Below are 20,075 nucleotides of genomic sequence, written 5' to 3' on the forward strand. Positions count from 1 at the left end.
AGGCCGTCTATAAGACTGTTGTAGTAGTCAATACCATCTTGGTTCACTCCTCTACTCCTCTTTCCTTCTGCTCATATATATCATATATTTACTCTTCCAAACAACTACAATCGAATATTATATTATATATATATATATATATATATATGTATTCTCCTCGCAGGTAATATCTTCAGCTTTGCACACCACATAAATAGAAAAACTAATCTGCCCAAAAAGCTTCATAGTTAATATTTTGATGTATCTGTTAAGTTGCATGGAAGCTTTGTGCCAATCTAGGGTTTATATAGCCATGTAAAGAGTGGCATATGCATTACCTTGCCTTAGCGTCTTGGGAGGTTTAGGTGAAATGTGGGATCACTTACACTAGACTGCGTTAACGGATATGGCTTATCATTGAATCGACAAAATTTTATTCATAGCCATTCGAACTCTAATGGGATCGGTCGTTGCTATAATGGGTCTGATTGGTAATGTACTTAAAGCTCTACAAACAAGATGTAAGCTTTTATTGAATAGTGCAAAGCTGTAAGAAAAAGCTGTATGTTAAAGCTGTACAAAAAAAAACTAAAAATATATTGTTAAAAAAAATTAAAAAGGAAAAAATTTTAAAAAATTAAAACTAACATAAAAATGTAGTTTAGCATATTATAGATGTAAAATTTATGAAGATTTTAAATTAATTTATGACATTTAAATCGTTTTAATATAAAAAAGTATAAGAATATACTAGTCCAATAATTAAAAATATTTGTTCAAGTTTTACTCTTAGTTTTTATAGAAATTTTAGAAACTATAAGTACATAAATTTAATAAGCCAGTAATGAATTGAAAATATTTGTTTATGTTTTATAGAATTAAAATATTTGTTGAGAAGTAATTTATTAAAATGAGTTATAATTTAGTTTTAATATATATATATATATATAATCATTGGTACAAACATATTAAAGGCTACCGAGAAATACAAACAAATCAAATTAAGAATGAGCTTCCCATAACAAATCTGCTATTTGATTACGCACATCTGCCATATATGTTCCACTTTTTGATGTTTCCACCTCTTTTATTTCACCGATTACATTTACATCTACGTCATGTTGTCCATTTTCATTTTCTGCGGAAGCACCTGTATCAAAATCATCATCGGAAATATTGGAATGCCGAATGTAATTATGAAGACCCATTGTAACAAACACCAATTTTTTTTTTTTTTTCTAATATGTATCGCGGTAATTCTTTTACAACCCTCCATTTTTTCTTCCAGATTCCAAAAGTTCTTTCAATAATAGAGCGAAGTGAAGCATGCCACCTGTTGAACAATTTATACTTATTTCGTGGAGGTGGACCATTCTGAAACTGTCCTTAATGATACCTCACCTCTTCTTGATGGTTGCTCCGATAAGGAGCTAAGTTATCCTTTTTATTCGCATATCCAGAGTCAACTAGATAATATTTGCCTGTAGGAGGTTTCGGAAATCTTTGACTATTCTCTTGTGCTATCGATAAAACTCGGGAATCATGAAGTGATCCCGGTGCTCCATTCCAAACATATGTGAAAAGCATGTCTAAATCACATATCGCCATAATATTTAGGCTTGATTCACCAAAACGATCCCATAAAACTCTTCGATTTTCTTGTGGTGCTATAGATGGAACACATATGTTCCATCTATAGCACCTATGAAACCTTTGAAGAATGGCCAATACCTTGGATCATATCGAAGACTGCGGGGATGCTCTCTAAGTTGGCTAGATGTTGGGGTCTTTATTTGATCACATGCATGTCGCTCCATCGCATTTAGCATTTCATGAAATTTGCGATTGACTGTTACTTGATTACGCCCAAAATTCCTCGCTACAGTACGTTAAACCTCATTATGACCACATGTAGAAAGAAACATTGCAACGCTTTCCTCAATGCTAATATTTTCTGTTGATGTTAATCCATACTCGTTTTCCATCAGTTGACACAACATTTGGAATATTCCTCGAGGCATCCTTACTGCATGTAAGCATGATGCATCATCACGTTCCATCTGGTGTTTAATATTTAGCCAACCTAGTCCTCCTCCTGCTTGCATGGGTTGTCGACAAAAATATCGTTCATAATACTGCATCGTTGGCTGAACAAGTACCTCATCGACTTCTTCATCCTCAAGCATAAATAATTCGCATAATTCTTCGTGTGTTAGATTATTTAGTCCCCAAGAGTACAACTCATTTATCCAATTTTCCTAGCCATTAAGAGAAAAATAAGTTAAACGACTAAAAAAATTGTGGTACACAAACATTTATTATAGGAAAATATATATTATATAAATATAATACAAACATTAATTAAAACCATAAACTTTGAATATTGTTTATTCAATGTTTCTCGTTATCAGTGGTATTATTTGATGTTTTATCATCCATAAAATTTAACTGTCGTGGTTGTGTACCAATTCCCGATGGTACACCAAACCTATATCCAATATCTGTTGACCGTCTAGTAGGCGTTACAAAACCAGGAAAAAAATTTGTTCTTGTTCCTTGACTCGTTTCTCCCATTTGAGTAGTTGAAATTCCACCGATTGTTGTTGATGCCCAAACATTAAAAACTCCTGAAGATGTTTGCATCATTTGTGTAGCAGGCGACGAGGACACGAAAGGAAAACCAGAAAATCCTTGAGGAAACATCATCGGTACATAAGGTGCACCCATCATATGCCCAGGCATATTAAATCCTACCCCCGGAGGTGGAAATAACTGTCCCATAGCAGGAGATGGTTGAAACTGTGAAATTTCAGCAAACCTATATTCAAAATTTCCTGATGAATGTCCCACAGAATTTCCTGACAAATGTCCAACAGAACTTCCTGATGATGGCACACTTCCGCCGCTTGAACCACTTAAAAATGACCCAAAATTTGACAAATTTCCAGGAGTTACGGTTTCTAGCCGTTCCACTTCAGTTATACTTTCCAAAAATTGGGTTCTATCTTCATCTGACTCAAAAGAAGTGTCTAAAAATGTATTACGCCACCTTGCATCCTCCTTAAGCAGCTTCGCTGATGCTTTCCAAAATAGTTTGTACTTCTCAATTGGTAAAGAATTTAGTATAGCAAATGCATCTTTAAATTTTGCATATTCTTCAAGACTGTACCTATCAGGTCGCAGGGCTGATACAGTCACACGTCGTGCATCTGCTATTCCTTGGAATGCAGTGGTAACTGAACTTTCAAATTGATGCCATCTACGGTTCCCGCGATCTCTACTACCAACTGAACGAACTCGTGAATTACTTCTTCGTTGATTACTTTCTCCTCGTCCGGCACTGTATGGCGCAGCACAGGTGGTATGTCTACCTGAACGAGTGTGGATTTCTTCTGTTGATGCAACTGGAATATCTCCATATGTCTCCTGTGTTGCTGCAGAGAGAACATCTTCATATGTTTCTTGTGGATCAATAAATGAGTTATCTGGAAAATAAGTATTTTCTTCATGTGTTTGAGGTGTGTAGTCAGCTCTTACATCTTCTTCATCAGCACCATCACCAATACCACCACTGAAATCAGCTCTTGCATCTTCTTCATATAGCTCTCTTCGTGCTCCATCAACATCATACATATGTTCACTTGATACATCATATTGTCCACAAATACGTTGTAGTGCATCCCAATATTTTGGCGGTTGGCAGTGGCAAGCCATAATTGTTTTACTCTCCTGGAAAAAACAATATAAATTTTAGGATTTTTAGATAAACACTTTTAATATATCATACAATTCAAACTAACAAAAAATATACATACCGTCTCGCGCGACTGCCACCAATCATCATCCATACAGATAACTCCAGTTCTCTGATTTGAACTTACACCTGTTTTACCCATAATGTCGATCCATTCTTTGTAAGTTCCCTTCAATGTATCTATCTTGTTTTTGACCTTTATCCAATTATCAACATGTTTCCCCGTCCGCTTTAACAGTTCACTCAAAATACGATTTCGATGAGGTTTTTTTAGACCATATGTATTATAGTCTACTTTTGCAAGCTCAACTTCATATAGTTCAAGCACAACGCGTTCCTCAAAAGGAAGCCAATTTTCTTTCTAAAAAATGTGAAAAATATTTTTATGTATATAAAGAAATGACTAACATCTGGAATATAAAGATTTATTATATTATATATACTACTTATGTTATATATATGTAACTTACATTCGACGTGAAGGCTAGGACCTTCATTAGACATACTGTAGAAAAAATATAAATTACAACAAATCAGTTTATACAGTTTTAGTAATAACTTGAATTTCACATTAATAAATGTTACTAATTATTATATAAAAAACCAGTATAAGCACAATTTATAAAATTATTTTTACATTTTCACAAAAATATAATCATTTAAATTAAAGTAATTATTTCATAATTAAATGTGTTATATAAGACAAACATAATATATTTTAAAGAACAAAATATTATATGCACATAATTATTTTTTTATCTTAATGGTAAATTAGTAACATAAATATAACATAAAAGTTTACCTTAGCTCTAGTTACTTGAAACTGGAAGAATGTCTTCTAACTTTTTTCCCCAAATTTCTGGCTGAGAGATTATTTTTTTTTATTTTTTTTGAGAAGCTAAGAAGAACAAAGAAGAAGTAGATTTACAAAGTGTGAATCGATTGCTTAGTTACATATACAGGAGAAAGAAGCTTCACTTTGCTTTATACTTGATTGGTAAAAGTTAAAGCTATACCACTTTATACAGCTTTCTCTTTCTTCACCAATCACTACCAGTAACTTGACTAAAGATATGACTTATATTATTCTTTCTTTCCACTTTTTCATATATACTGCTTTGCTTTTCTGTCGATCATTTCATTGAGTAAAGTGTTGCATTCTTTATCTCAAGTGTGAGTGAACTGTTTGATTAGTAATATTTTTTAAAGTTGATTTGATAAAAAAAAAACAGGGTGGATATTATTGAATAAAATGAGAAATATCTAAGTTGTTATTAGAAAATAACAAAGTATTGATAAAATTACGAGTTAAAATGTGGCGTAAAAGTCAACGTATCTTGAAATTATTAAGGTTTGTGTTTTACATATACTTTTGTTCAACGTATCTTGGAAAAATTATTCGGCTAGGCAAAGCATGTATCAAAGCTTTGAAAAGAGCTTTAGTTTACGTACGTCTCTAGAAATATTTTGTAGTGTTCGAACTAGAGAAACACCATAAAATATTAATGCCATATTTAAGAAAAATAAAATTACATTCACCACCACGAGCCTCACCGATCACCGCTGACACCACATATCATATGGGGTTGGGGCAGCTCGATGGTCTTTCACATGAAACTAGAAACTCTCTTTCCGAAAGACAAAAGACCATTTTTTACCTTTTTAAATTGTTACTATATAAATTGTACATTTGGAGGTGCTTTATCATCTGAAAAGTTTTTTTTTTTTACTTTGAACACACCTGAAAAGTTCATAATTTCATAGTGCTTTAAATTCTTGGTTATTTATATTTAAGCTTTAGAAAAACACATTATATATATATATATTTGTCAACATATAAATAACCAAAAATTTATAATTAACCCAAAAAAATTTCATTCCTATGTCAATATATCATCAGCCCAAGCACGGGTAATTTCATTTTTCCGCCATCATTGGTGCTATAAATCTCAGAACCTTAAAGACTCTATGTAACAACTTGGAACTAGAATTTGGTATTTTATGAGTTTGTGTCGAGTCGAGCCACAAGGTTTAATTTATATGTTGGATTATTTTCTAATTTTCAGAACCATATTTTGCTTTATAATAATGAAATTATTTTTTGACTAAGTGTTAATCACAGCTTTAAGTGTGTTTTTGTGGAGTTTTTCTTGTATTTTTTTTTAAATATATTCCATGCATTTTCATCTATTTAGAGCATGTTTAGAATATACATGCATGTATTACATTCATCATTTATAGGTGTTGGAGCATGTGTCCTGAAGATTAGAGTTTGAAGAGGAGGTATGGAACACANTATATATATATATATATATATATATATATATATATATTTTGTCAACATATAAATAACCAAAAAATTATAATTAACCAAAAAAATTTCATTCCTATGTCAATATATCATCAGACCAAGCACGGGTAATATCATTTTTCCGCCATCATTGGTGCTATAAATCTCAGAACCTTGAAGCCTCTATGTAACAACTTGGAACCAGAATTTGGTATTTTATGAGTTTGAGTCGAGTCGAGCCACAAGGTTTAATTTATATGTTGGATTATTTTTCTAATTTTCCATATATTTTATTTTAATATATTCCATGCATTTTCATCTATTTAGAACATGTTTAATATACACATGCATGTATTACATTCATCATTTATAGGTGTTTGAGCATGTGTCATGAAGATTAGAGTTTGAAGAGGAGGTATGGAGCACAAAAAAAAACAAGAATTGATATAATGAGTTGAAGAAGAACCAAAGAAATAAAAAGAGAGGGAGAAAAAGACACATTGGGTATTTATACCTTGATGTGGATTGTTTTGAAGACGTCAGAACTATTTGTAAATACATTGGAATCCCGCATCAACGTTACCACCCTGGTGTGAGACGTTTTTCCCCAAACACCAACCCTTGTTTTCTTCTTGTTTAACTTGCAGCCTCCCACCTTTTTCCACAAAACCAAAAAAGAGGAAATATATATATATATATATATATGTTGGGTTCATTCAATTTTGTGCATATTGGTTTTCTCGGGTTCATTCAATTTTGTGCAGATTGGTATTGTTGTGTTCTTTCCCTTCCAACACAGTATGATGTCGTAAGAAAAAGTAATTATGGATATTAATCATCTTTTATGTGTACATACCATCCATGGAAAAATTCTTTAGACCGATAAGTTGCCTCTTTGCTCTCTGGAGTGTCATCAAACGGAAGAAACCCTCTAGTTATCATCACAGGTCCAATCATCCCTCCTTGGTCCTGTGGTTACGCAAATATATACACAATGATAATCTAATTAGAATCACATGCATGCATGTTACGTACGTTAGACTACACCTTCTACAAATTAAATGGAGACCTAGCTCACCTTATATTTTGTCCTGTAAAGATCCACGACCGTGGCATGAGCAAGAAGCTGGTTATGTGCAACGATATAGGGTTCAGTTGACGAGTTTCCGCCGTAACATGTTATATCATGCGTACGAGAACATCGACCAGGTGCATCTGTTCCCAATGCATATCCTCGCGTAGGTACTGTGTAAAGCTGGTTGATTGTTATCCAGTGCTTTACCCTATCACCAAATTTTTCGAAATATAGATCCGCGTAATATTTGAAATCATCTCTGCACGTACGTATTATAGTTAGATTTCATTAATGTACGATCATATCGTTATATGCTTTCGTCATTCTTAATAAGCAGCGTAGCATGAATGACATACATGATCGGTCTGTTCAAGAAACCTTCATACTCATCTTGTAGTGTTTGAGGAAGGTCCCAGTGAAAGAGGGTAACGAACGGCGTTATATTCCTTGCTATGAGGCCGTCTATAAGACTGTTGTAGTAGTCAATACCATCTTGGTTCACTCCTCTACTCCTCTTTCCTTCTGCTCATATATATCATATATTTACTCTTCCAAACAACTACAATCGAATATTATATTTTATATATATATATATATATATATATATATTTGGATCAATAATGTATACATACGTGGAAGGATTCTTGACCACGCGAAGGAGAATCTGTAGCCAGTAGCATTGAGTTGGTCCATCACGTCTAAATCTTTCTACAGTTTATATGTATACAATCCACACATATATAGTTAATATAGATAATTCATTGATTACATTAGCAAGCATATATAATGAGGAATTAACCTGCCAATATGTATATGCGTCACAAGTAGTGTCTCCATTCTTCAAATCGGCTCCTCCTTTCTCTGATAGCGTAATAATGAACCACTATGAATATATATAAACATGCATATGGACAACATTCTTCTCGTATATATAGCTATATAAGCTATAGTAGTTTGAGACCATTCAAATAACAAACCTGGGTATCGGTGAGTGAATCCATCCCAAATGTTAAGTCCACGACCTCTACCACCTTCGATCTGAAATGAAGAGAAACAACCATGCAACGTTGGATGATTTTTTATGTTTTTTAATGCTCTCTCAAGACGTCAACATAATGTGTGATTTGTTACATACTTGGTAAGCAGAGGAGGCTACACCGAAGATGAAATCTTCGCCGAAACTTTTACCATTGAAACGACTAGTTTGGTTACAATGGAATGGCTCGTTCTCTTCGCAAGTATAATCTTCCTGGCCTTTACATGTCGCCACAGCTAATAAGAAAGCTAAGGCGAACCAATGAAACTTCATGGTTAATTTGTAGTTTGTTATGTTTGTGTTGCATGGAATCCTTGTGCCAATCTCGGGTTTATATAGCCTTTGTAAAGAAGAGTTACGTATGCATTACCTTGTCTTAGGNATATATATATATATATATATACATGCATATGGCCAACATTCTTCACGTATAGCTATATATATAAGCTTTAATATATTGAGACCATGCAAATAACAAACCTGGGTATCGGTGAGTGAATCCATCCCAAACGTTAAGTCCACGACCTCTACCACCTTCGATCTGAAATGAAGAGAAACAACCATGCAACGTTGGATTATTTTTTATGTTTTTTAATGCTCTTTCAAGACGTCAACATAATGTGTGATTTGTTACATACTTGGTAAGCAGAAGAGGCTACACCGAAGATGAAATCTTCGCCGAAACTTTTACCATTGAAACGACTAGTTTGGTTACAATGGAATGGCTCGTTCTCTTCGCAAGTATAATCTTCCTGGCCTTTACAAGTCGCCACAGCTAATAAGAAAGCTAAGGCGAACAATTGAAACTTCATGGTTAATTTGTAGTTTGTTATGTTTGGTGTTGCATGGAAGCCTTGTGCCAATCTAGGGTTTATATAGCCTTTGTAAAGAAGAGTTACGTATGCTTTACCTTGTCTTAGCACATGACATTTTGAGAGGTTTCGGTGACATGAATCCCGTGAGTTTACTTTACTCTAGCTTAACATTAACACATTTTGGTTTATATTTGTAGTTTTGTTTCTACTTTTCAGACTGCCTTGCTCTTCAATCGACCATTTCATTAAGGGAACTGTTGCATTCTCTTATTCAGTTGTGAATTGTTGTTTACTATCTATAGTTATCTCTATAGAGAATATGTGTTCCTTACCGGAACACCATTAATTGTATTTATTCAAACGTTCGCACAAAACCAGAACTGCACGCATCAAGATTCGTATTAGTTTATATATGTCCAAAGCCTTTTAACTTTTAAGTCGGACTTGGAGTTAGAATTGACGGCATAACGTTATTGAAAAAAACTTTAGAAATATGAATAGATGATCAAGTCGGTAATGAGTAACAATACCTTTGTTAAGAAAATAATAATACTAATTACATTAATCGTACTACCACTTATTCACGAGCCTCACCGCTTCCGGTCACAGCATATCTCTTATTGATTTTGGTCGGTCGATACTTTATCACATGAAATTAGAGACTCTCTAAATAACAAAAAACCAATCAACAGGCTTTTTACCTTTTCTTATCGTTACTAAAAGATATTGGAGGTGCTTTATCATGCTTTTATATTCAATTATTAAAAACATAAGAGTTGTTTTCTATAAAAGTGCTTAGAAATACAGACATAGATAGAGTAGAACCTATTTGAACCAAACATTACATTGACTTGTGTGTTGTGTCGTACGTTCCTAATGTTAAAAGCCATTGTTTTGGGAAGAAAAAAATGCCATTTGAGTACTTACTTTTTACAATATGCGAAATATACTCAATGTTCGTCCCGAAATTTTTTAAATATCATATCAAACTAATTTCACTCTGTTCCGAATAAAAAATCTGTGAACTTGACAATTAACACATGTATTTAACAACCATAACTAAAATATATAGTGTCCAAATAATTCAATAGTCACATTATGAATTTACATTGGATTTTTCTAAGATTTGTGCTTGGTTCGGTAGGATGTGCACGAGTATGCTTCAAACATCATAGCGTAGTATCTTATGAATATGATTCAAGTGTGCATGGTACAACTAACTTGTTCCTTGTTCTGTAAGAAAAGACATACTACAGTAATATCATCAATCTTCGTCGATTTAAGCTTCTTCTTCCAAGTAGCTTCAGCCGATTCTGCCACCAGTTTAGCGGCCGCAACTTGCTTTTTTCCGGAACTCCATATTAGTGATACAACTTCATCATTGCTAAGCATATCCCAAACCTGCAATGACAAAATATTAAATACCATTCAACTTTTTGAACTGGAAAAGGTAAAAAATCAATATTTGAATCGTTTGTGCTAAACCTCACCCCGTCTGTAGCGAGTACAAGGAACTGGTCTTTAGAAGTTAATCGGTGTTGAAAAACCTCTGGAACCGCAATAACTCCGTGGTCTTTGAGCCTAAAATCTCCAAAAGCTCTTGACATCGCTAATCCTGGTATGTCTTGTTTTGGTAACCACACCCTTTGGCTGCACGGTTCTGTTTTCATTGCGAAAACACGACCTTTGCACATCCTGATCCTCTCTGCTTCACCTAAAATGCTAGAACTTGCTAAATAAGTATCAACATCATCCCTTAAATGATACAATATTTCTTTAGCCAAAAAGAAAGTAAAACAAAACATTACTAGGGACATCAGGTGTTAGGTCCGATGTTAACTGCACTGCCCTTATCTCACCGTCTTCGGTCATTGTCCCCAACACTGCCCTCGAATCACCAAGGTTCGCTATCACGAGATCATCTCCCTAATTAAATCAATCCAATAATTAAGCTCCGGGTAGTAAAATATTTAGGTTTTGAATGGTGGCGGTACAAAAAAAAACTTGTTCGTGGTTTGGTCCATATTGGTATGCGTACCAAGGACCACTATAGTCTAGTCTGTCGGCCACAAAAACTAACGATTCAAAGCCTTTAATGTTACGGAAAGACAGAGAAATAAATGTACCTGAGTTATGGCAACAACACCAGTGGAGCCACTGAAAGAGCAATCAAAGACTTGAAGATTAAGCTCTCTATCAATGAGTCTGAAGGCAGTAAAACAAGCTTTTTCCCATTTGTGAGCTTCTTCTTCACAAACATTAGATTCTTGGTTTAGCTCTTTCTTTAGTGTTAACAGAATCGATGGCAATCTATTCCTCACCACTTTGCTAACCATGTGCCCATTTTTACCGTGCCCATCAAACACTCCACATAGCTCTGTATCTCTTGTTCCATATCCCTACGCCATTAAACAATTTCTACTAAAATGCACATTTCGTTATAGTTTATACTCAATAAGCACATAAATGTCTACTAATGTTGCACTATGCCAACAAATTATTTTACCCAAAAATATGTTTAACGTTGTTACACCTAGCTTGAAACAGAATAGTGCAACGTTAAATATATTTTTCTAATCTTTGTAAAAAATGTCAAAGTTATAGTGAACCGGAAGGAACAAAAATGTTAACTTTTTAGGTTTATATGAAATGGAAGCTTTTATTTTTTTAATAAATATCAGAACAATTTCTCAATATAAATCACATGTAACACAAAAGTAGAGATTAGCATTTGAATAAGTTTGCCGGATCATAGATCTTGCTAACTGTTAATGAAATGCAACCTCTCAATGGTATGACAGCCCATAACCCCAAACGAGTATCTCATTCAAAATAAGATATTTCTACTAAAGATGAAAGAATCAAAGAAACAACACATGTTTTTTTGACTGTCCTACATAATTTATGAAAACAAAAATTGGTTCACCATCTACCCCCAAAACTTAGTTAATGATTTGTAGAAAGAGAAAGAATATATAAACATGAAACTAACAAAAAAAATCAAGGTGGTATACCAGGTTAAGAACAGCATGATCTTGGTTAAGTCCTTTAGTTCCTTGTATAGAGCAAACCGAACCAAGACGATGAACCGGAAGGTCATGATCTGAACCAAACTGATCTTCTCCATAACACACCACTGCATTACCATCACCGTGCTCATTCTCCTCATGAATCTCCGATGATGAAGACGGCAACGAAAAACAATGACCCATATAACCTGATTAGATTCTCACCAAAGTCGCAGACTATTCCAAACTAAGAAATAGAACTTATTATGTTAATCGGATCGTAGATCTTATTGAATATTTGAAAAAAGCCTTTTCTTGAAGGTGAAGATTAGATAACTTATAAAGCTGACTTTCCATAAATAACAATATTACTGTTTACGTGGCACCAACTTGAGTTCCAAGTGTCAGTGAAATGAATTTATTATAGGATTATATACATGTATATAATATACGTTGACTTGTATGTTCTGTAATAATGCAGATACAGTTATACACGATTATGTTTTTTTTTTGTTAAAGGATATATACACGATTATGTTGTTGCCTGTGTTTCGCTTGAAAGGGCAAGTTCTTATCCTGGCACTAGTTTGACAGAGCATTCCACTTACAGATTCATACCCTGATTTGTTTTACAGAATATTTTCTATTAATTAATTAAATATCTTACATAAGAATTATTTGAGAACTTTGAATTCTAATTGTAATTAATCGAAAACTCATCTTCAATTAAAGCTGTATCAAAAGCGTAAAGTCTTCTAGGCTATTTGAATTATAATATAATGAATATATTGAGAAATTTCCTTAAATAGTACTAAAACAACTTTTATGAACAATTATAATTATAATATTTTCAATTAATTTTTAGATTTTTTTTAGTTTTTGTTCTCTATTTTATATTTAGGAGCTGTTATTGGATAAATGATTTGTAACTCCATATATAGTTGTAAATTACAAAAATCAAAATACATAGATTTTCAAATGACATGTTTTATCCTTGGATTTTATATTTTTCACTTTCAAATATATGCAAATCTATTTAAAACATATTGTGGGTTTTGAAAAATCCAAAACAAATCATTAAATGAATAACATGAGATTTTAATAAGTATTTATAATCATATAACCAATAACACATAATTTTAATAAGTATTTTAAAATCAATAATTGAATACCATATGATTTTTTTTTTAATTTACAAATCCATTAAACTTATATAACCAATAACCTCCTCTTGGGATATAGTTCTGAGGGACAGGGTTTAAAATTTATAGTTTAGATTTAATTTATAAGATTAATATTAAAACATGGTGCTAAATTTAGAAACAAAATGGTTAATAAGTCACCTAAATTTGTTCTGTTTATGAGAATTGCCTAATTACTATTGTAATCGATTGAAAACTCATCTACAGTCACCTCTACATCAAAATGGTTAATAAGTCTAAGCTACAAAAATTGTGGATTGTAATGGAGAGAAGAAAGAGACAGGAATATGAATGAAAGAGAGATGTGAACTAGAATTGCAAAGGAATATCATGTGCTTGTTGCTAGTGGCTCGTTGGTAGCATTCAACATGGGTCAGTGCTTGTGACTACGAGTTCGAGCGATCGAGCACACTTACCAAACAAAAAAAAAAGAGAGAAGAAAAAACATGGAATAACCTTTAACCAAATTGAAACCAAATCTAACCAAAATACATATGCATATATATGGTTTTATATGGTTTTTTTTTTACAGATAAACCATAAAAATCAAACTGTAACAAAACCACATATTATAATTTTTATAGAAAAATAATTGGGCTCATCCCTAGAGGTGAACTCTTTTTATCCACCTCCTCTTTTAAAAATCAATGAGAAAATGCTATGTAATATTTTATTAAAAAATAAATTAAAATTAAAATTAGAAAAGAAAACAAATTAAGGAAACAGAATTTGTAAATTTTTTATTAAATGGTTTAAATATCAGTTTGAATTTTTATAAGAAAATTATGATTTCAATTTTTTTTGTTTGTCATCATTGAATCAACAATGCTCGATTCATAGTCAATTTCTATTACGCGGGGTAACGCGATTTAGTGGAGTCGAATTCCAGGTGATTGGTCGCAGAGGTGGTGCTGTAACCACTTAACTAAAGATACTTTCCTATTATTTCAATTTTTAATTAAACAAAATTATATATTGTTTTGGGTTTATAAATGAGGATTTATGGTTTAATTATTATAATTAAACGAAATTATATGTCGGTTTGGATTTGAGTTTATAATTAAACAAGATTATGTGTCCGTTTGGATTGATAAATGAGAATTAGAGTTTAGATTTTATAATATTAAAGCTTCGAACCATTTTTTCTTTGTTCTCTCTTCTAAAGTGATCATTCTAAAAACTTCCGTTTTCCATCACCGTTACCAGCCGATGCTGGTTTATGGCGTTGGTCGGCTCTTTTCTCCTTTCTTTTTTTGTTTTGCTTCTCTTTGAATAGATCTAGATAGGGCGGCTCAAATTTTTTTGGACCTTGTGCCCAAATATATATATTTCCTAAAATTTAGAGACTTATTTGCAAATTTCTAAACTTATGGACCTTTTTTACACTAATATCATATATTTCGGACCCTAAATCCTAAAAAAAAACTTTAAAAACTGTGGACCCGGTGCTAGTGCACTCTCAACACTACCTTAGAGCCGGCACTGGATCTAGAGCATAATATATGGCAAATCGTGATCTCAAAATCCATCGTTTCTTCACCGAAACGTTCTTTTTCCATTTTAATTGAATTGGTGTTCCTCAAATGAATTTTTTCGATTCAGGAATTGGAAGTTAATCTTGGATATGTGATTCCTGGAATACTCATTTGCTGCTCTATTTTTTATCTGTTGAAGTTCTTGAAACATCAATTTTATCATAATCAGATACTGATTTTGAAGTTCATTACAGAGATAGTGAAGTATTGGCGAAACGATCTGAGTTATATTGGTTGTTTTTGGTGGTTAAGGAATGCATAGAAGAGATATACAGTGGAATCGATGGACAAAATTGGTATGTGCTCTTGTACTAATAGACGAATACGACATGATTTAATGATCAGAAGATAGAACTTATGTTCTATCATCAACAACCTCTTTATGGAGTTTCAATTCGGCAATGTGACTAAAAGAAAGACAGTCATGTGTGTAAACACAAATGTGTCCAGAATCCTCTTGGTCTTATACTTGGTGGAGAAGAAGATGAAGGACTTTTAAGTAGTCTTTGGAGACAGCGGAGACGTCATACACTATGGAAACAATCATGGATGAGAAAACAATAAATATTTCCAAACGATCATAGATAATCTTTGCCGAAATTATCAATTATATTGATCTCAAGAAGGTGACAATATCTATAATCATTTCCAACAACATTAAATCTATTTTTTAGTTAAAATAATGTCAATGACATTTTGGAGTTTCAGCACCAAGCTCATAGTCAATAAAAAGTGTGTGTAGGGGGATTTAACAAATTTTATTTGTTGCTTAGAAGACTAATTAACAGGAGGATCACTTCCACTCCTTCACTGAAATTGTATCAATTTCATTTATTTGCGTATAACGATTGTATTGAAATGTTTATGTATTTTGTAAACACTTTTTGATATCAATATAATTGATTTGTGGAAAAAAAATGTCCGGTTTGGATTTACAAAAGAGAATTAGAGTTTAGAATTTATAATATTAAACAAGTTTCAAGTTTCTATATCGGTTTAAGTTTACAAAGGTTAATTCGGGTTTAGATTTTATAATTAAACGAAACTATGTATCGGTTTGAGTTCAAATAAATTAAGATTTTTTAATGATTTTTGTGTCAGTATGTTTATTTATTTTGTTTTTAATTTTTATTTAAATAGAATATAACATAAATATTTTTTCTAATTTATTTTGTTTTATTCTGATTTTGGTTTGAAGTCAATATTTTGTTTATATATAGTAGTATTACTTAACATCTTTTTATTGATTTATAATAAATAAGGTGAAGAAATAGATTCACCATATGGGTGAACTCATTTCAATATGGTTTCAGTTTTTGTAAAACAAAAAAAAAAAACTAAACCTAAGAACTATACACCCACCCTTTAGTGAAAATATTTGTCCTAACTTATCGATTATCATCATTCTCTTTTGTATCCTTCCTAGCTCTCTGAATATGTCAGTGAATCTAAAACATCCATAAATGAAAGCTTTGACTCTGATCTGGTTTTCATCATATGACATAGTGACTTTATACTTTTCCAAACTTTTAGAATCCAACTTCACCATGTTTTAAGGATGAAACTAGGATAGTACCCGCGTTACGCCGCGAGATTGTTTATTGTTTTGTTGTTTTTAATTATTTTGTGGTTAATTTTTGTTATGTTGTTTGTAATTAAAAATCAATGTTTTTACCTTTTTGTTCAACAAATTAAAATTCATTGTTAACATTGATTTTTAACAATGTTCATTTGTAATATTTTTGTTTTTAAGTTTTTGTTATTAATTTTTGGTGATTTTAAAAAAATTATTTTTGTGAAATCTTAGACTTTTTATGAATTTTGTTTTTTCTTATATTAGGATGCATTGGTGGACCATTATTATTGCTAGATGTTTGGTTTATGTAAATGAAATCAACTTTGATGGTTTCTATTGATTATGCTTTTTATTATTGGTAGAACAGCTAAATCGCATTGTGTATGTATTGTAAAATACATATTTGTATTTAAAAGAAGGATTTTTTTATATAACATTAAGGTCAAGAAATGAGATTTTAAATGGAAAATTAGTTGTTTGGAATAGCTGAGATGTTATTTTTTCTGACTTAATGTTCTTTTGTTTCTTTGTAATCTTCACCTGAATTTTATTTTTGTTTAATTTTGGTTAGTATTGTAGAAATTTATTTAGGTAAATTATTATTTTTGTGTTTTTCTTTGGTTTGGGGAATACATGTGTCTTTGTATTAGAAATTGTCGAATAATTCACATTCTTGATTAATGCCTTTTCTTCTTTGTCAAATCCAAACATCACACAGACTTGGGAAGGAAAAGGAAAAAATCAGTGGTCTTATCGGTCCTAAATGCCTTCCAAAATTCTGATTGATGGGGGTTGTATTCATTTGTTATGGTTGCTTACTTTCATTTATGAACGCATCATTACATGAGCATAATTAGGAAGAAACTCAACTAAGGATTTTGGATGGCAAAGCTAAGCATAAGAAGTACAACCGAAAGGGAACAACTCTAAGATTAATCTCATCAGTATCTTGTTCTTATATAGTAATACGGTAATACTGATATATGTAATTTCACGCAAACACAACAATAGAAATTGAAAGGTAAACTACTAATAAAAATCAGGCCATGAATGTCGACTAAATAAATAGATATATTCAATGAGTAGAAAAAATTGGTATCAGATGAGATGATACATATCCTTTTAGGTGCATGGTCCAAAACAATTCTGGCTCTCATTATAATTCCAAATTGACTCAAACCTCCTAACACTCCATAGAAAAATTCTGAGTTTAGCTTTGCGAGCATGTTAGTATTTCACCTTTCCCTGAAATAAAAATATCAAAAATCAAGCAGAAGTTGAGTTCTCACTACCATCAAAGGGTGACCTTGAAGATCGTATTTACCCCACACAAACAATTGGTTGCATCTGAAAAGGCATATGCTAGCAATGGATCTGTTAAATAGAGGAAGGTTATCAGTAAACTTAACAGGTTTTGAGGTACAATTGCACGCAGCAAGTTATACAAAAAAAGGCAACAAAAAATAAATTACAGATATAGTAGTGAAGCGAAGTACAATAATGATTGCTATCTTAGTACCAACATCTCTTCTTTCTCTAATTTAAAAATGAAGTCTGTCAAAACTGCCTTTGTGACGCCATTTGTTTCTGATACGTTCTTGCAAGGCAAATAAATCGACCTGAAGTTGAACCATATTCCATTTCGCTAGTCATTACTCTTGTGCTAGAGGAACATGATTCTAGACGTTTCTGCATTTTCTCTTAATCATCCTGCATTTCCTTCTGCCATATCCTTATTTTGGCTTCTAGAACCCGTTGCTCTTCCTGCAAAAGGATAAAATGATTTGAAGAGAGAGTGAGTGTTGGCTTAAACATACTCATTCAATAACATGACCGGTTTCCGTATGTATAACGAAAGATCTGCAACATTTCATTGTACATTCATATATGTAAAACAAAAACAACAATGGAATTCATCAAAATTGATAGTCAAACAAAATGCCATAAAACTTGATAGTTCGAATCTTCATACTATGATACAATTGAAGCTTAACGGATACCAAACAAGAAATTTTCAAAATGCAAAACACTCTGATGACATAACCAATTGGATCCAAACAACTTAACAAGATTCTTCTAGGTAAAAGAACATTTGGAGCTTATCATTCTGTTTCACAACTTCAAACCCAACAGAAGAAAAAACAAGCTGAATAAGGAAAAAATGAGTTAAAAATCATTTCATTACCAAAAACTTGCTGAGGAGTCGAACACTTAGTGGGATCAGGTTCCAACATCTGCTTCACAAGGCTCTTTGATCTTGCTATTGTCCGTGACCAATGATCTCTCTTTAATATTGCAAGAGCTGTGCAATCAAACATAGCCTTTGATCAAGACAAAGCAACACACACTTTAAAATCAATCTCAATATAGACATCACCACAATAATCGATCCAGTTAGGCAAATACATTACCTATTAAAGTCTCAAAACCAAGTAAAGTATAAATCTTTGAACAAAGAAAATACACACTAACATATTTGCTTGACAAAGAACATATCTAAAAACCAATTAATTTACCCTAAAGATTCAAATCCATAGCAAAAGTTTCCATCTTTGACACATAACATATCATAACACTAACATATTTTCTTGGATATTAAAATTTTCTGGATTTAGAACAGACCTCATGCANTTTTAACAAAATTAGTTATTCAAGTTTCCACAACACCAAACTTGCTATATATTCATTTCCATCCTATTAATACACAACTCAAAGTCCAAAGTAGAAACAATCCTCTATCAATTCACATTCCATTTGAACACAAACAGGAAGAAATAACACATAGCCGANGACAAGGATACCTTGAAACTTTTCACATGCTTGAGTTTCAGTTTCCGACTAGACAAATCAACTCGATCCAATGGATGCTATGAAGCTTGTTGTAATGTACTCACAACCTCCGTAGCTTCTTCCTCCGCCACCTCCGCAACATTATTCTAGGTAGACTCGTAGATCCTCACGAGCCGAATTGATTCCCATCAGAAAGATGAATATTACGCTCTNTTTTTTTCCCTTGCAAATCTGAAGACTTTCTCGTCTCTACTTGTTATACCATCAGGGCTTATCTGCAACAAGAGTCACCAAGTTCGTAACTGAGGAAGAAAACTATATTCNAATCGAGATGTTCCATGATTTTGTTCTGAGGTTAAGTACTCAAATCTATTGACAAATTCACGGAAAAAAAAAGAACGATCAACTTTAACAATGAAGAAGATTATTATTTGTTCACCTAAGATTAAAAAAAAGTTAATCTGTATTAATTGTTATAATTTGATAGGATAGAAATTTTTATTGAGGTGTCAATACATACTTAAAAGTTGAGGCTAAGATGTCATGGTATGGTAAGAAACATTGTAGTTTTATTGTATTGATACGAAAAGATTTAAGTAAAATATTGGAACAAAAACTCGGTCATGCATACTTTTAATTTTCCGACAGGTTGAGAATTTTTGGCTTATAATATAAACTTGGTCAACTATATTTTTAGTGTCTCTCGATCGGTGTATCAACTAGTTTTGACTAATTAAATAGCATTTGTTCGGCCACGTAGCGCAATCCTCTATCTTCAGTTAAATCAACTACTATTTCATAAGAAATCAAATGAGCTTTGGTTTTTCCGATTCATTGGGTCTCTTTTATACAAGGGGTAAATCAGTAAAATGGACCGGTTCAGTTTTGGTTCTATCCGATTGAAGAAAAAAAAACAAATTTGTTACTCTAAAAACGCAGCCGTTTTAACTTTGTCGTGACCCCAATAAGGCAAACGTATAATAAACTTTGACTTAAAGGAAACAAAAAAAAAAAA

General features: G+C 32.4%; 3 protein-coding genes across 4 annotated transcripts; all 3 read right to left on the reverse strand.

The window, feature by feature from the left end:
* On the reverse strand, window positions 2,326-5,411 carry LOC104736626. Of its 2 annotated transcripts, XM_019234291.1 has the most exons (4): window positions 4,536-5,411; window positions 3,795-4,238; window positions 3,517-3,708; window positions 2,326-3,413 (listed from the first exon to the last, which is right to left on the reverse strand). In XM_019234291.1, exons 2-4 carry the CDS (start codon window positions 3,873-3,875, stop codon window positions 3,192-3,194), a joined length of 495 nt encoding a protein of 164 aa, XP_019089836.1. In that variant the 5' UTR covers window positions 3,876-4,238; window positions 4,536-5,411; the 3' UTR covers window positions 2,326-3,191. The 2 variants fall into 2 exon arrangements, with proteins under 2 accessions (XP_019089836.1, XP_019089835.1); XM_019234290.1 differs by having other exon boundaries at window positions 2,327-3,708.
* On the reverse strand, window positions 6,832-8,435 carry LOC104736625 (myrosinase 2-like). Its single transcript, XM_010456637.1, has 7 exons — window positions 8,234-8,435; window positions 8,076-8,136; window positions 7,898-7,959; window positions 7,731-7,806; window positions 7,455-7,620; window positions 7,102-7,357; window positions 6,832-6,992 (listed from the first exon to the last, which is right to left on the reverse strand). Exons 1-7 carry the CDS (start codon window positions 8,405-8,407, stop codon window positions 6,855-6,857), a joined length of 933 nt encoding a protein of 310 aa, XP_010454939.1. The 5' UTR covers window positions 8,408-8,435; the 3' UTR covers window positions 6,832-6,854.
* On the reverse strand, window positions 9,976-12,346 carry LOC104736628 (probable protein phosphatase 2C 72). Its single transcript, XM_010456645.1, has 5 exons — window positions 11,964-12,346; window positions 11,076-11,348; window positions 10,758-10,875; window positions 10,440-10,663; window positions 9,976-10,350 (listed from the first exon to the last, which is right to left on the reverse strand). The coding sequence occupies exons 1-5, from the start codon at window positions 12,159-12,161 to the stop codon at window positions 10,147-10,149; spliced, it is 1,017 nt and encodes a 338-aa protein (XP_010454947.1). The 5' UTR covers window positions 12,162-12,346; the 3' UTR covers window positions 9,976-10,146.

Source organism: Camelina sativa, chromosome 13 (genome assembly GCF_000633955.1).
Source record: "Camelina sativa cultivar DH55 chromosome 13, Cs, whole genome shotgun sequence".
In the NCBI taxonomy this organism is placed as follows: domain Eukaryota; kingdom Viridiplantae; phylum Streptophyta; class Magnoliopsida; order Brassicales; family Brassicaceae; genus Camelina; species Camelina sativa.

Excerpts from the sequence above, each read along its gene's own strand:
- LOC104736625 (XM_010456637.1), bottom strand. The coding sequence starts at position 8,407 with ATGAAGTTTCATTGGTTCGCCTTAGCTTTCTTATTAGCTGTGGCGACA. Across the intron at positions 7,358-7,454 it reads TTCTTGAACAGACCGATCAT|AGATGATTTCAAATATTACG; the intron begins GTATGTCATTCA and ends ACGTACGTGCAG. Across the intron at positions 6,993-7,101 it reads TTTACAGGACAAAATATAAG|GACCAAGGAGGGATGATTGG; the intron begins GTGAGCTAGGTC and ends GCGTAACCACAG.
- LOC104736626 (XM_019234290.1), bottom strand. The coding sequence starts at position 3,875 with ATGGGTAAAACAGGTGTAAGTTCAAATCAGAGAACTGGAGTTATCTGT. Across the intron at positions 3,709-3,794 it reads GGTGGCAGTCGCGCGAGACG|GAGAGTAAAACAATTATGGC; the intron begins GTATGTATATTT and ends TGTTTTTTCCAG.
- LOC104736628 (XM_010456645.1), bottom strand. The coding sequence starts at position 12,161 with ATGGGTCATTGTTTTTCGTTGCCGTCTTCATCATCGGAGATTCATGAG. Across the intron at positions 10,876-11,075 it reads GTGTTGTTGCCATAACTCAG|GGAGATGATCTCGTGATAGC; the intron begins GTACATTTATTT and ends TGATTTAATTAG. Across the intron at positions 10,351-10,439 it reads TTGTACTCGCTACAGACGGG|GTTTGGGATATGCTTAGCAA; the intron begins GTGAGGTTTAGC and ends TTGTCATTGCAG.